A 13,927-nucleotide genomic window follows, 5' to 3' on the forward strand; every position below is an offset into this window, starting at 1 on the left:
CTTCCTCCTTAGGCTTATCCGTCTAGCAATCTCTGGGCTCCCAATCCTGTGGCCTGTCAGGCCTGTCCTCCCTTGGGCGCCACATTGCTGTACTGGGCATCTTCCCAAGGGAGGAAGTCATCACAAAGGAATCCATGGCTGGTTCTGGTACTGATTTGTGACTTCTAAGACTGTCACTCTGAGGTGCCTCTGAGCACCCTGGACAGCTCATACCACTCCCCAATCTCCAGACACTGATTCTGGAATAGAACCCTAGGAGAGCTTCGTAGGTGTCTCATTGGGTTTCCAAATAGAGCTTCTTCTTCTCCTCCAAGCCCACCAGACCCTCTTCAGACGTGGAGCTGCTCTTCCCCCTCCCAAAACATGGAGTCGCTGGTTTTTAAATTCACGTGCAGGACTTTTAAAAACCTCATTAAGTTTCATTTCATTTTAGATTCCAACCATTATCTCAGCTATCAAGACCATTGGGGGTTATGGGTCTACCGTCCAACATGGCAAGTCCAGCTTCCTGACGTCAGGCAGTGTCACGGGGACACTCTCCAGGACTTCATCCGGGTTATTCTGGGGTTCTTTTTAAGTAAAGGGGCATGGCCAGGACATCATTGGCTCAGCAACACACCAGGACATTCTTTCAGTCCCCAAGACATAGTTTGTAGGGGCTGGAAATCCCTGGGGACACCTATGGGTGACTGTCAATCCTATTTCTATCTTTTCTAAATGGGAGGTTCTTTCTCTTGGTAAGGAAAAAGAAAGCCCAACAACAGTTGAGTGAGGAGTCTCTATTTTCCCCATCCTCCATTATCAATAGCACACCCAATCCAAGGAACTGTATCACAAATATCTTCCATTTGATTATTTGAATGGAATGAACTCCAGAAGCTTGTCATCCTCAACTGTCTTCAGTGGCCATCTGAAATTACATTACAGAATTGAGCTGCTCCTTGGTATTTGGTTGTTTTTTGTTTTGTTTTGTTTAGTGAGGCAATTGGGGTTAAGTGACTTGCCCAGGGTCACACAGCTAGTAAGTGTTAAGTGTCTGAGGCCGGATTTGAACTCAGGTACTCCTGACTTCAGGGCTGGTGCTCTATCCACTGTGCCACCTAGCTGCCCCTTGGTATTTGTTTTAAGGCATCCACCCATGCCTACATCAGCCTTTCCCTCATGGCTTCTTAGGGTCCATGTTGGCCAAGGAGCTCCCTCCTATGAACCCACATCAAGGAATCAATCAATAACCAGTTATTAAGTGTCTGCTCTGGGAAAGGCACTATGAGAGACATCAGTCTCTCTAGACAACTTCTCCTTCCTTCCTCTTGGTCTTTGACCATTGCCACTTTGTCTGAGCCTCTCACCATTTGTGCCCCGCCCCCCCCCAGTTACTCCTGAGCAGCTGTGTATGTTGGAGGAAATCATAAAACAGTGCTGACAGCTCATAACCACACACTGATCTCAGCCAGCCCCTTCTCACTGTCCAACAATCTGTTTACTACACTCTTCATGACTGGTCTGTATGCCTCCTCAGTGGCTGTTCAAAATCTTCTCTTCCCCCACATCCCCACAGCCACCCCATCACTGTGAGCAGAGCTTCCTACCTTCAGGAGAAGGGCATAGCCATCTGGGAGAATGTCTTGAACTCCTAAAAGACTCTCCGTGACCTTGCCCTTCTCTCACCTCTCCTTCCCCCAAGCCTCAGAGAGGTCACTCCCTTTTAAATAAGGCTCAGCCCCTTTCTCAGTGAACTTGCTCCATCTACCATCCCCCTCTCCCTCTCCCAGCTCCCTCTGCTGTGGCAGCGAACCTCCTAAGCTCTGCCCCAGTCTCAGAAGCCTTCCCTTTACCCTCCCAGCCCCCAAAGCCATCACCCATCTCCCCTTTCCTACACTCTTCCTCCTAATAAGGGCACTTTACATTTGAAGTCTCCCTGTGCTCAGCTACCCTTCCCCGCCCCCCACACACCCTGATGATCTGGCTTCTAGCCCCACAACACCTTTAAACAGCCTAAAGCCAGGTGGCCAATGACCTTCTCAGCCCCACACCTAGGCCTTCTATCCTCTTTCTCTTGAAGCTCTGCAGCATCAGTCACTGTGGCGCATGTCCTCCTTGACACCCTCTACCACCTTGACTTAGTAAGTCTCCTGCCTCTTGCTGCTCCTCTGCTGGTGCCTCAACCTCCATCTACCCTTCAAAGTCAGGTCAACAACTCAACAAGCATGGAATAAGTACCTACTGTATGCCCAGGCACCATGCTAAGTGGTCACACACAGGTGTTCCCTGTGAGTCTGTCCTTCTGTTGTCTTTCTGTCTTCTCTCCAGGTGGGATCTCATCCATTCCTATGGCTTCAGTCATGCACTCCCTACCCAAAACAAATATCCAACAAGTGTCTCTCCAGTCCTTACTGCTCCTCAGTGAGCCAGTCCTGGACTAATTCTCTTTCCCTCTGCCTAGCCCCTGCCTAATCTGTCCCGAATCTATGAGCAGTGCTACCATTCTCCTGGTCATTCAGATCCATAAACTTGAAGCCACACCCCACCCAACCCTCTCAGACCTCACCAGTGATTGGATCCTCCTTCCCTCCTGCTTTCTTTCCTTCCTTCCTTCCTTCCTTGCTTCCTTCCTTCCTCCCTCCCTTCCTTCCTCCCTCCGTCCCTCCTTCTTCCTTCCTTCTGCACTGTGGTACCTGATTTAGTGGATCATGTAGTCAGGGTCCTCAGAAGGCAGCCAACTACTGCTACTCTGGGGAGGGGGGGCATCTAGGGATAACCCTGAGTAGTTTGAGATGTCTATTATTGTTGCTCATGAGCCTCTAGCAGTGTGCCATCCCTCCACTGATTATCAGACACAGATAAAATACGACAGACTATATGTTTAATAAACAGGAATAGCAAGGAGAGTTGTTCTAGGAAGATCCACCAAAACCAGGGACATATTCTCCCCTTGCACACACAAAGTTCCTGGGGAGAGTGGGATCAAGTTTATAGCGCAACAGCAGTAAAACATCCTTGGTCAATCTTTGGGTTCAGAAAAGCAGCTGCATTGGACCACATGCCTGTCCACCCTCATCCCTAATCCAACACCATGGCTCCATCACTCTTCTATTAAAAATACTCTTAATGGCCAACAATCATTTTCTCCTGAACTCAGTTTCTGGAAGACCCGAGTTCAAATCTTGCGTCAGGCACTTTCCAATTGTGTGATCCTCATGCCTCTCAGCCTCAGTTTCCTCATCTGTAAAATGGGAGTGATAAAACACCTGCTTCCCAGGGTTGATGCCAAAATCAAATGAGAGAATCTTTGCAAAATATTTTGTAAGCCCTAAAGCCCTGAATAAACGTTGGCTGCTATTCTCTTGCTTTCCCCCTTTCTCTTCACTGTGCTTTCCCTGAGTATTTGAGCACAAACACCTGAGGTCTGAGTGTCTCTTCTCCCTGATTCCTGGATGCCATGGGGCTCCTTCCCCGGACACATGTGGGCAGCCTCCCCCCTAACCCTCCTTCCTCACTTCCATGCCCACCTTGCTTTTCTGACCTCTGGTTTTTAATCAGCATCAATGAGGAAAACCCTCTTCTGCCCCTTCATCATTTCCCTGCTCCAATTTCCAGGTCCCTTAGGGCAGGATCCCTTGTTTCCCCCGAGCTTCCAGAGGCTACAAGAGTGCTCGTTATTGCCAGACATGATGAGGGGCCTCACTGAACTCCAGAGAAGTGCTCAGAGAGGACACCCATCTCTCAGTCACTCATCGCCCTTGGCCCCCACTAGCCACCCCCGCCTCTACCTGAAGTGAACGCCAGCACCTGTGAGAGGGAGAGGGAGAGGGAGGGGGAAGCAGGGTCCACCTCAGAGTCCTAGAGTCAGGGCCTGAGTCTCTGAGGTGTTCCCTCTTCCAGCTTCCTCTGAGTCCCCTTGCTCTGCCCTCCAGCCTCCTGGCACAAGCCTGGCTCCCCATCAGCCTCTTGGATCCTCTTCCCTGTTCTCTCAAGGACTCGCTCACCCTGCTAAGGCAGAATCCAGAGCAGCTGGCCTCCAGCACTCTCCCTTCCTCCTCCCAAGCAGGCCGGCCTGCTGCCTAAAAATAGGAGCACACAGATACCATCTATACCTGGGTCAAACCCCAGGGAGCAGAGGCAGGGTGTCCAAAGGGCAGAGGCTGGCTGCCAGCCCTGCTGCTGCTGCTAGCTCGCTGGGAGACCTCAGACAAATCACTTCATTTTTCTGTGCCTCAGTTGCCTCCTGGGTAAAATGAGAGGCTCAGACTGAAGTATCTGCCTCTGGAGCCCTTGGCAGTGGTTCAGCTGAGGTTCCTGGCATAGCTGCTGCTCCAGTGGGGGCCACTTTCTCCTCAAGGACAAGAGAACTCCGAGGGAGAAGAGCTTGTTCCCACATGGAAGCAGCCTCCTGGCATGAGTGGCATCAGCCGCCTCCTCGGGTGAGAAATAGCTACCTGCTCTACTATGACTTGAGTGAGTGGGAGCCAAGAGATGTGGGAACAAAGCCTCCTGGGGGACTGACAGAGGTGCCCAGCAGAAACCCCTCACTGAAGAAGGGCTGAGCCTGGGCACCATGAGAGGGGGCCTCCCACACTCTGGTTGTTTCTGGACTATGGTGCTGGTGTGTGGGCTCACTGCGGTAAGTCACCAGGCTTGGTCCTTGTGGAGAGCAGCCTCTGAGAACCTCCTCCCTGAGAGAGGCCTTCACTCTGGGAGCTCGGAGAGAAGCTCAAGCCAACACCTGCTGTCCCCAGTGAGGGGGTGCACCTCCTCACCCCCCAAGAATCAACCCCGTGCCGGTCCCCATCTCCTCTTCCTGGTGGATCCTAGATGGATCCTTTGTGAGCAAACAATTAGATCTCTGAAGGAGACTAAGATGGGTCTTGTGACCTTAGTCTAATTACTTTAATATATCTGTGCCTCATTGTCACCATCTCTAAAATGGGAATGAAATCACCCTGCTCACCTCACAGTCTCATTGTGAGGATCCAATGAGGTAATGGAGGAGGAAACCACCCTGCAGTGCAGTCATGACACTTCCTAGCAGTGTGACTTTGGGCAAGTCTCTTTCCTTTTCTCAGTCAAAGTGTCCAGCTCTGGCATTCTGCAATTTTGTCCTAGCTCAGGGAGTCATAGTTTAGGAGAGGTATTGACAGTGAGAGGGGGATGATAAGGATCCATTGGAAGAATTGGAGAAAGCGCTGGGAACAGGAGAGCCGTCTGCCAATAATAGGAGCGGACCTGTAGACAGCATTCCAGGTTTTACAAGGGCCTTGGCCTGAGTGCATGAGCTACCAGCCTGGGAGAGAAGTATGGTTGGTATTATCCCATGAGGTTGTTAGTGAGGCAAAGGGACTTGCTCTGGTCACACAGCCAGGAGCAGGGCAGGCAGGACTCAGACTTGGGTCTCTCCCAGCCCAGGGCCAGCGTCCACTCCACTCTCCTAGCATAAGGAGGATCTTCCAGGAGCAACGCTGGAAGTGGCTGAGAAAAAAGATTTCAGCCCAGTGTAGATGCTGCCCCTTTGGGGTTGCCAAGGACATTTGGAGGTCAGGTGGTCAGGGCATAAGTCCACAAGCTTTCCTCTCCCTGACCCCCAGGAAGTTAGCATTGCCCCAGGCTGATGATGGTCGGTGACTGACAGGCTAGCCCCTCCCATTCCTAAGGAAGGGGGAGGGTAAGAAGCACTTCCAAAGAAGTGAGGAGGAGGGGAATGCACAGGAGCACATGAGCCAGGACAGAGAATCAGAGCTGCCACCCTGTCCCGGCACCTGCAACTAGAGACTAACCCAGATGGGCTATGGAGAGTATGTCAGCCACAGGCCCTGGAGCACCAGGGAGGGATGCTGGTCTGCTCAGCCCCAACCATGGCCCTAGAAGGCCCTTCCGGTCATTGTGTGGCCTGGGAAGGCAGCCTGGAGCAGCCACTGGCCCTGCAGTGCATGGAAAGGAACCACAGGGGGTCCTGGTCCCATGAGACCTACCCAAGAGGGATTTCAAGACACGGAATCAAGGTGTTATCCATGCTTGGGGGAGCTCGGCCACGTGCTGGAGAAATTTCCTGACTGAGCTGCCAGCCCGGAAAGACATGCTGACCAGGTGGAAGGAGGCCTGCTGGCCCCAAAGTCACTTGGAGCACTCTTGGCAGCGGTAGTGGGGCTGCAGGAGCAGCAGCAAACAGTCACAGCCGAGCCCTCGGAAGTAAGGGAGAGTGGCCGCCCTATCAGCCAAGCTCCTCTCTTGAGGGCATGAAGAGCTGTTTCTGTTATTACCAGCCTGTCCTCACCATGCAGAAGGCCAGAAGATGGAGAGACACTTGTGGAAGTTGTCTCCAAGCATTAGGGACTCTCAAGTTTGGAGGGAAGAGGCCGATATGACACTGGTGAAGCCCATGGTCTTCAGGCTGCCCACCACCACCTCCTCTTCCAGAGGTCACTCCATGCCTGGCTTTCTGACTCTGGCTGTGCCCGTGTCCCTGCAGGCCCTCTCTTGACTGGCTACTTCTTCCTCGAACCTTCATGTTAAGGAGGGAGGCCATCTAACTCTTCATTTTTCTCCAGGTTCTGCTAGAGATGAGACCTTTTCTCCCATTTTTCCCCTCCAGGGAGCTTCTCCACCTCCTATTTTCAGCCTATTCTTGTGCATCTCAACTCTCTCCCTACTCCAGTCCAGCCTCCACTCAGCTGTCAAAGTGGTTTTCCCAAAGAGCAAGTCTGACCAGTCCCTTCTCACTAAACTCCAGGGACTCCCCATTGCCTGTAGGATCAAATACAAAATGCTCTTCACAAGCTGTCCATTCCCTCCCTCTCCAGTCTTCTCACACCTGCCATGGCTATGTCTACTCCACCTCCTGACTGTGCTGAGAACAAGACCCTCCATCTCTTGGCTTAGGGAATTTCTCTGCTATGCCCCATTTCTGTAGCTCTCTCTCTCTCTCTCTCTCTCTCTCTCTCTCTCTCTCTCTCTCTCTCTCTCTCTCTCTCCTCCTCCTCCTCCTCCTCCTCCTCCTCCTCCTCCTCTTCCTCTCCTGGCTCCCTATGAGTCCCAGTTAAAATCCCACTGTAACTGGAGTCCCAAAGCCCATTGGCATGAGACTATCATCATTGGGGATCAGGGTCCTGCACTTTCATGAAGTGTGGGGAGGAGATGTGGAGAGCAGGAAAGAGGGGAGAGAGCCCTCCCAGTCTCTTCAGGCTTCCAGCGTTGGGTGAGATGGACAATGCCAGCATCACTTCAGATCACTGACAGAAAAGATTCGGGGAAGAAGCAGACAAGAGAGGAGTCTCCACCATGTCCTTATTCCCAGCTAGCAGCTTTTGACGAACTTCCTCTTGGGAGAGACTCATGAGCCTTCCTCTTGGTTGAATTGAGTGACCTCACTCAAGATGAGAGACCTCCTTGGTTCTCTAAAGTCTGGTATAAAGTCTCCCATGTGTACTTTTTCTGAAGTCTGTTTTGCTCTGATTTGGATAAATGGGTTTCTTAGTTACCTACTTTGTGTGTTCATTGTGGAACTGGCATTTGGTGGGAAAGGGTCAATCCTTGGATATACATTTGGGGATCCTGCATCCCCCATTAATACAGCAGTGCTCAGAAGTTTAGCTTGCATCTGAAAACCATATTCCCATGACTGACACAGTTTAAGAGCAAATAAAGCTACTTCTGGCCTGGTGGCCCCCAGCCCCCAACCTCCTGCTTCCCCTCCTGGCAGGAATGAGGATCTCCCTTGGAGAAGAGGCTGGAGATGCCCAGTCCAAACCCTCCAAGCCACACAATGACACTGCCCATGCCACATGCGGAGCAGCCTCCCCACACCACCTCCTACCAGCAGCCTTTCTCAGTGTTTCATCCTAGCACCTTCCCCTTGCTGCTGACTCCCCATTTATCCCACCTAGAGCTGTTGGCACCTAGTCCTATGCGTGCCTGAGCTCCTTGAGGGCAAGGACTGTCTTTTGCCTTCTTTTGTTTCCCCGGTTCTTAGCAGAATGCCTGGCATACAGCAGACCCTTATTACATATTTAGGACTATGCGTTGTCCCTGTTAGAATGGAAGTTGCCCGAGGGCAGAGACTACTTCCTTTTTTATTTTTTCCGGTGAGGCAATGGGGGTTAAGTGTCTTGCCCAGGGTCACACAGCTAGTAAGTGTTAAGTGTCTGAGGCCGGATTTGAACTCAGGTTCTCCTGACTCCAGGGCTCGTGGCACCACCTAGCGGCCCCTAAGACTGTATCTTGCTGTCGGTATTGGAATTCTCAGTGCTCAGCCTGATCATAGCTGGGACATGATTGGAGGAGCTTGGGGCTAATAGAACCGCTAAGCCCAAGGTTGGGGATAGTCCATATCTGCCCCCCTTCTCTCTCAGAGGCCAGTGAGTTGGGTCCCCAAATCTCCATTTCTTAAGCTTTCCTTTTCTGTTTCCTTTTTGTTTTAAAGCTGGCTCTCAGGGGGCAGCTAGGGGGCGCAGTAGATAAAGCACCGGCCCTGGATTCAGGAGGACCTGAGTTCAAATTCGGTCTCAGACACTTGACACTTACTAGCTGTGTGACCCTGGGCAAGTCACTTAACCCTCACTGCCTCACCAAAAAAAAAAAAAAAAAAGCTGGTTCTCTAAGATCAATGTAGTTCACCTTTACATTACGATTTGTGCATGTCCTTGCACCAATGCAGCTGCAGGGGAATGCCTGAGCAAGAAAGAAAATGATCTTTGCTTAAAATGCCATGCACACACACACACACACACACACACACACACACACACCATTCACCAAAGAGACTTTTCTCTGCCTGGGGGCTCCAACTGAACAAAAGAAAATTATTGATTGGTTTTTGTCACTTCCCAGAACAGGAAGAAAGGAAACAGATTTAGCCATTCTAGTCAAAGAGTGGGCAGATTTGTTTAGTGGGGGGGGGGGGGGGGAAGCTTAAAAGGAGCTGGTTTAAAAAGAAAACGTCTCCTCCAGGGAGAGCGCAGCTGGAGGGAGGTGCAAGCTCAAAGGGAGGGGCGAGTGGGGGGCAGGTAGTGGACCCAACCCATGGCTGGGGGGGGCACGCTCCCCGCAGTGTAACGACAGCTCCAGCCCCCAACACACACCACGCGGAATGAGGACAAAGGCAATCCCCGTGGCAGCTCGCAGGGCATAGGGGCTGCAGGCAGAAGGGGGTGCGTTCCCCACCCCCACCGAAGGAGGAGTACCTGCTGGTTTTAATGTAGAGGAGGTTCTAGGTCAGGTAGCAGCTCGAGGCCCTTGAGGTTGCTCCCTGCTCTGGGGTTCTAGACTGCCCTACAGTCATCTCACAGCAGGCTGCACCACCATCGCCTCCCCAGTCTGTCCCTGGCCTTCTCTGGCCTTCAGAAGTGGTTCTCCTCAGCGGCCCTGCCGTGGCCTCCACCTGGCCTCCGCTCACCATCCTTCATAGGGGAACTGCCATTTGGGTGAGGGGCCCAGACCCTCCATGGACTTCATTCTCCTCCTGGGCCTGCTCCTGACTCTTCTCCTGCCACTGATACCTGCATCCTTCCCTCTCCCCGCTTGCCCACTCTCCCATTAAAATGGAAGCTTCCTGAGGACAGACTGATGTCCAAGTGCTTAGCACAGTAGCTGGCAAACAGTAAGTGCTTAATGAATGCTTATTTTTTTCCCTCCCTCTCTCCCTCCCTTCCTCTTTTCCTTCCTTCCTTCTTTCCTGCCTCTCTTCCTTCCTCCCTCCCTTTCTTTCTTCCTTCCTTCCTTCCTTCCTTCCTTCCTTCCTTCCTTCCTTCCTTCCTTCCTTCTTTCCTCCCTCCCTCCCTCCCTCCCTTCCTTCCTTCTTCCTTCTCTGATGTGAAGAACACAAAAGAACACAGCATTTGAACTACAAAGGACCAGCCCTGTGCTGTATTGATCTCCAATGGCTTTTGCTCTGGCTAGACAGGGAACTTGCTAAGGGCCGAGGCAGCCAGCCCCATCCAACAGAGGCCCGGGACTCCCAGAAAATGGCCAACACAGACCAGTGATGGATTCAGTGGCCAAGGCAAGTGGCCCAGAGCAGCCCGGGGATGCTCCAGTGGGACATTAGGGCCATGCCAGGAAGCCCAGCAAGGCAAGGAGTCAGAGATGGCACTGGGCTGGTCTCCACAGCAGCTAACAGGACTTCCCTTCCCTCCCCTGCCCAGCCATGGCTGGTTCCAACGCTGCCCCTCTGGCCCCTCGCCCACCTGTAACACTGCTCTGCTCCAGCCAAAGCCCTGATTTGAGTTCAGGAGCCCTGAACACCGCTCTCCCAGGACCCATGTCCAGCATGCATCAGTCCACTGGAGAAGCAAGCCTGGGCACTAGCTGCTCTTCCCTCCCAGAACCAGCCCCTGGCGCAGTCCCTCGAGGCCCCTCTAACTTACCAGCAGGATGTCAGCGATGATGGCCCAGTTGAAAGAGAGAAAGAGTTCCCCAAGAGCCAGGAAGACCTGCAGACAGATGAGCCATCATCATTTCAGCCCTTTCTCCACATAGAGAAGCCCCTGCCTGTGGGAAGGAGCATGTGGAAAGCCAGGCTGGCCTCCCTCACCATCATCCCTGCCTCTGGGCTGGGCCCTTGGTGCAGCATGGAGACCACCAGGCTGCCAAGGGCACCTGCTTATCTGCCCCTGGGGGCCTGAAGCTTAGGAACTGCCACAGGGCTGGTCAGCGACCGAGCCCAGCCTGCACAGACCCAGAGCCCCTGACTGGCAGGCCTGGGCTCCTTCCCCTGCCCCAGGATCCACTCCAAGACAGACCAGCCTGGCCCCAGTCAACAAGTCAAGTCGAAAGGCATTGACCTCCTCCATGGCCACATCATCTCTAAGGTGAGGCCTGGGATGTCATGAGTGGGACAGACCGCTGGGCTCTCTGGGTTGCCTCCATCCACTCCTCAAGGGCCCTCTCAGCTCTGAGCTCACTCAGGTGTGGGAGGGAGGCAACATCAGTCCCAACCCAGGACTCCAGCCTCTCCCCTTTCCTGCATCAAAGGCCGGGAGACACACACAGTGCTACTCCACTTCCTATACCATCCCAATCGTTGTCCACCACCACTGTCCTCCCACCCCACCCACTACCTCCTTCATTTTGCCCAGCTTTAGCAGACACCCTCAGACCGTGCCCTTGGAACGTCCCCTAAAACACACTGTCCATGTGGGTGAAGGTTCTCAGCAGCCACCCCAGAAAGCCCCAGGTGTGCTCCAAGGGACAATAGCCTGGCCCTTCCCAATGGGCCATCACAGGCCTGGGCTCACCCCATCCTCCCCATGGCCCCAGGAGTCAGACTGGGCATCCCCACTGCACAGATGAGGGTGTTGAGGTTTGGCGAGGATTTGGGGGTTTTAGCTAGCATTGATAGAGCACCTGAGGTATATACAAAGCAGATATTCTCATTTTATCTTCACAAACAACTTGGGAGGGAGGGACTGTGAGGCAGATAGAAATGAGTGACTTGCCCAGAGTCAAACAGCTAATGTTGGAGGCTGGATTTGAACTCAGGTCTAACTGACTCTAAGCTTGATATTCCTGGACCTTCCTGTGGACTCTGGGGGAGGTGTCCACACTTAGTGTGAAATAAAGAACTTCATTATATCTAGGAAACTGAGCCCATACCATATGTATCCATGACCAGAGCTGGGGAGGGGAGTGGGGGGGGGAGTTGTGCCACATCGGCACCAGCACCAGGGCCCACCACCCACTGACCCACCTCTGCCTGCCTCCAGAAGCTCCCTGCTCCCCTCTGATTGGGGCTCCCCATGGGGCCGGGGGAGGAAGAGATGCTGCCTCCTCTGTCCTAGAAAGGACTAGCCATGGATGGGATCACCCCCTGGTCCCTAGCACTGGGCCATGATGCTGATGGCCCCAGTAACACCTCTGGGACAAGTGGTTTGGGTCTCCCTGCCCTGTGGCTTCACAGCACCCAGCCACATGTCTGACACTGAGCCAGAGAGCAGAACTGGGAGCAGGGGGAACTGCACAGAGACCAGGAAGAACTTCCTGATGGTGAGAGCGAGGGGCTGCCCTGAGAGGGGGCAGCCTTCCCTTCCTTGGAGGTCTTGGAACAGAGCCTGGGATGATGGCAGAGAGGGGCTTCTATGGGTCAGATGAGGGGCTGCCGAGTCCCCTTTCCACTTTTGGATTCTAGGACTGCCCTTTGAATCAGGATGAAGGAGGGACAGCGCAAGGAGCCAAGAACCAGCAGCAGAGCAGGCAGGAACACCCAACATGAGCCATGAGGGAAGGGAGAGCTGGGTTCTGCCAGGGGTCTGGGTCTCATACTGTACTGCTCCCCCCCCCACACTGCTGTGGACAGGACAGTGTATGGAGACAGGAAGGGAGCCCTGAGGGAGCACCCTGGCAGGCAGGCTTGAGAGCTGAACCTCCCATGGCCCTCAGAGGTTGGCAAGGCCCTTTGTGCCTGTGGCTCTGTGTGGGGATTCCCACGGCAGCCCTTCAAGGAGGGAGGTGCTCCTGTGATGGCCACCTCCCTCTTACAGATAAAAACACTGAGGGCTTCCACTGCCTTGGCTCCCAGACCAGGATCTTCCCACAAGACCACACTTACTACCTGATGCACAATGGGGCGGGGGGGGGGGGAAGGACACCCTCAGTACATTCCTTTGAGCAGCTGCAAACGTGGAGATCCCTTGTCCTTTGTCCCTTGAGGCTGGACTTGCTTTTCCAGAACAACCAAATGCCCATCACTTGGAGCCCTGGGTCAGTCCCCATGGGAGGTGAGACTGTGAAATAACAAGACGAGTTTTCCAGGCACCTCCTCAAGCCTGGCCCCGAAGGCCAAGGTAGGTCTTAGAAAATGCTCTGAGGAATTCTGGCATCCTCAGAACCAGAGCAAACCAGAGCAAAAAGGGAGAAATACTAGGCTCAGAACATGCCCCAGGCATCTCCTGGAAACACCTTCCCCATGTGCGGAAGGGTCTCTGCCCTCCTCTTCTGGGCCCACCCCAGCTGGTCCTACATGGGCCCAGCGGTGCCAGGGTGCCCCTTCTCCCTGCCACATGCGGCTGCCTCCTCAGCTTCCATGTTTCTCTGCTTTCCCTCTGGAATGACTCACGGACTGCATTCTTTGGAGTCTGGTGTTGTGCTGTCATCAAGCACCGTCCCTGGGGGAGCATTAGGATTCAAAAGGCAAGGCTTCATGCCAGGTGCCCCACACAGACTGCATTCATCCAAGTCATATCCACCCTCCCATTCAACTCTATGTCCACACCATTATCGACTAATGGATCATCTCTACAGGCTAGACGTGCTCTTGTATGCACTCAGTGGGCTGTCCACCTAGCTTCCCATCCCAGTCTGGAAGATGTTCTACATCTGCTTGGATGTGCCAGAAGAGTCCTTGTAGCCTCAGGGCTTGATGGGATCAGCATCGCATCACCTACCTGAAGGAGGATCTGGAGGAGCCCCCCCGCCCCCGCCCCCCGTCCCAGGTAATTCTGCTTCCATTTGGACTTTTGCGTAATTTCCAGTGTCTGTGATGGTGACAACACCCTTCTCAGTTGACCGACATATTCTGCTATCCTGGCCATAACTAATCACAGTCACTGAGGCTTCCTTTCTGTCCTAGTGCGTAGTGAGGAATCTTGCGTGATTCTACACAGAGCAGCCTCAGAAGCAGCGTGTGCTCAGCACACTAGGAACCTTTCTCCACCTCCCCGGGTCAGTGAGTTGTGTGACTGGAGAGACAAGGGGGAGGTGAAGAGGGGAAGGCCCCAGATGGCCTCAGATGCAGGGTCAAGCAGAGGAGGTGGGTGGCACCATGAGCAAAGGCATGGAGACTGGAGTAGGAAGGATCAAAATAGAGACATGAGCACCTAGTCCAGGTGGCCTGGAATGTAGAGGATGGGAAGGGAAGTTGGCACCAGACTTCCAGAGTCCTAGAATGCCAGGCAAAGGGCCTTATGTTTTATTTGGTCAGCAGCAGGACACAGTTTAAGGT

At 53.4% G+C, this 13,927-nt stretch overlaps 1 protein-coding gene across 1 annotated transcript in view; it reads right to left on the bottom strand.

The window, feature by feature from the left end:
- The window catches only part of SPNS3 (sphingolipid transporter 3 (putative)), a 58,361-nt gene that overhangs the window by 16,068 nt on the left and 28,366 nt on the right, over positions 1 to 13,927 (bottom strand). Inside the window, exon 9 of the mRNA XM_043996809.1 lies at positions 10,356 to 10,421. Within this exon, the coding sequence (XP_043852744.1) occupies positions 10,356 to 10,421 (66 nt within the window). The remainder of the gene's footprint in view (positions 1 to 10,355; positions 10,422 to 13,927) is intronic.

This window comes from Dromiciops gliroides, chromosome 3, assembly GCF_019393635.1.
Source record: "Dromiciops gliroides isolate mDroGli1 chromosome 3, mDroGli1.pri, whole genome shotgun sequence".
NCBI classification, from domain to species: Eukaryota; Metazoa; Chordata; class Mammalia; order Microbiotheria; family Microbiotheriidae; genus Dromiciops; species Dromiciops gliroides.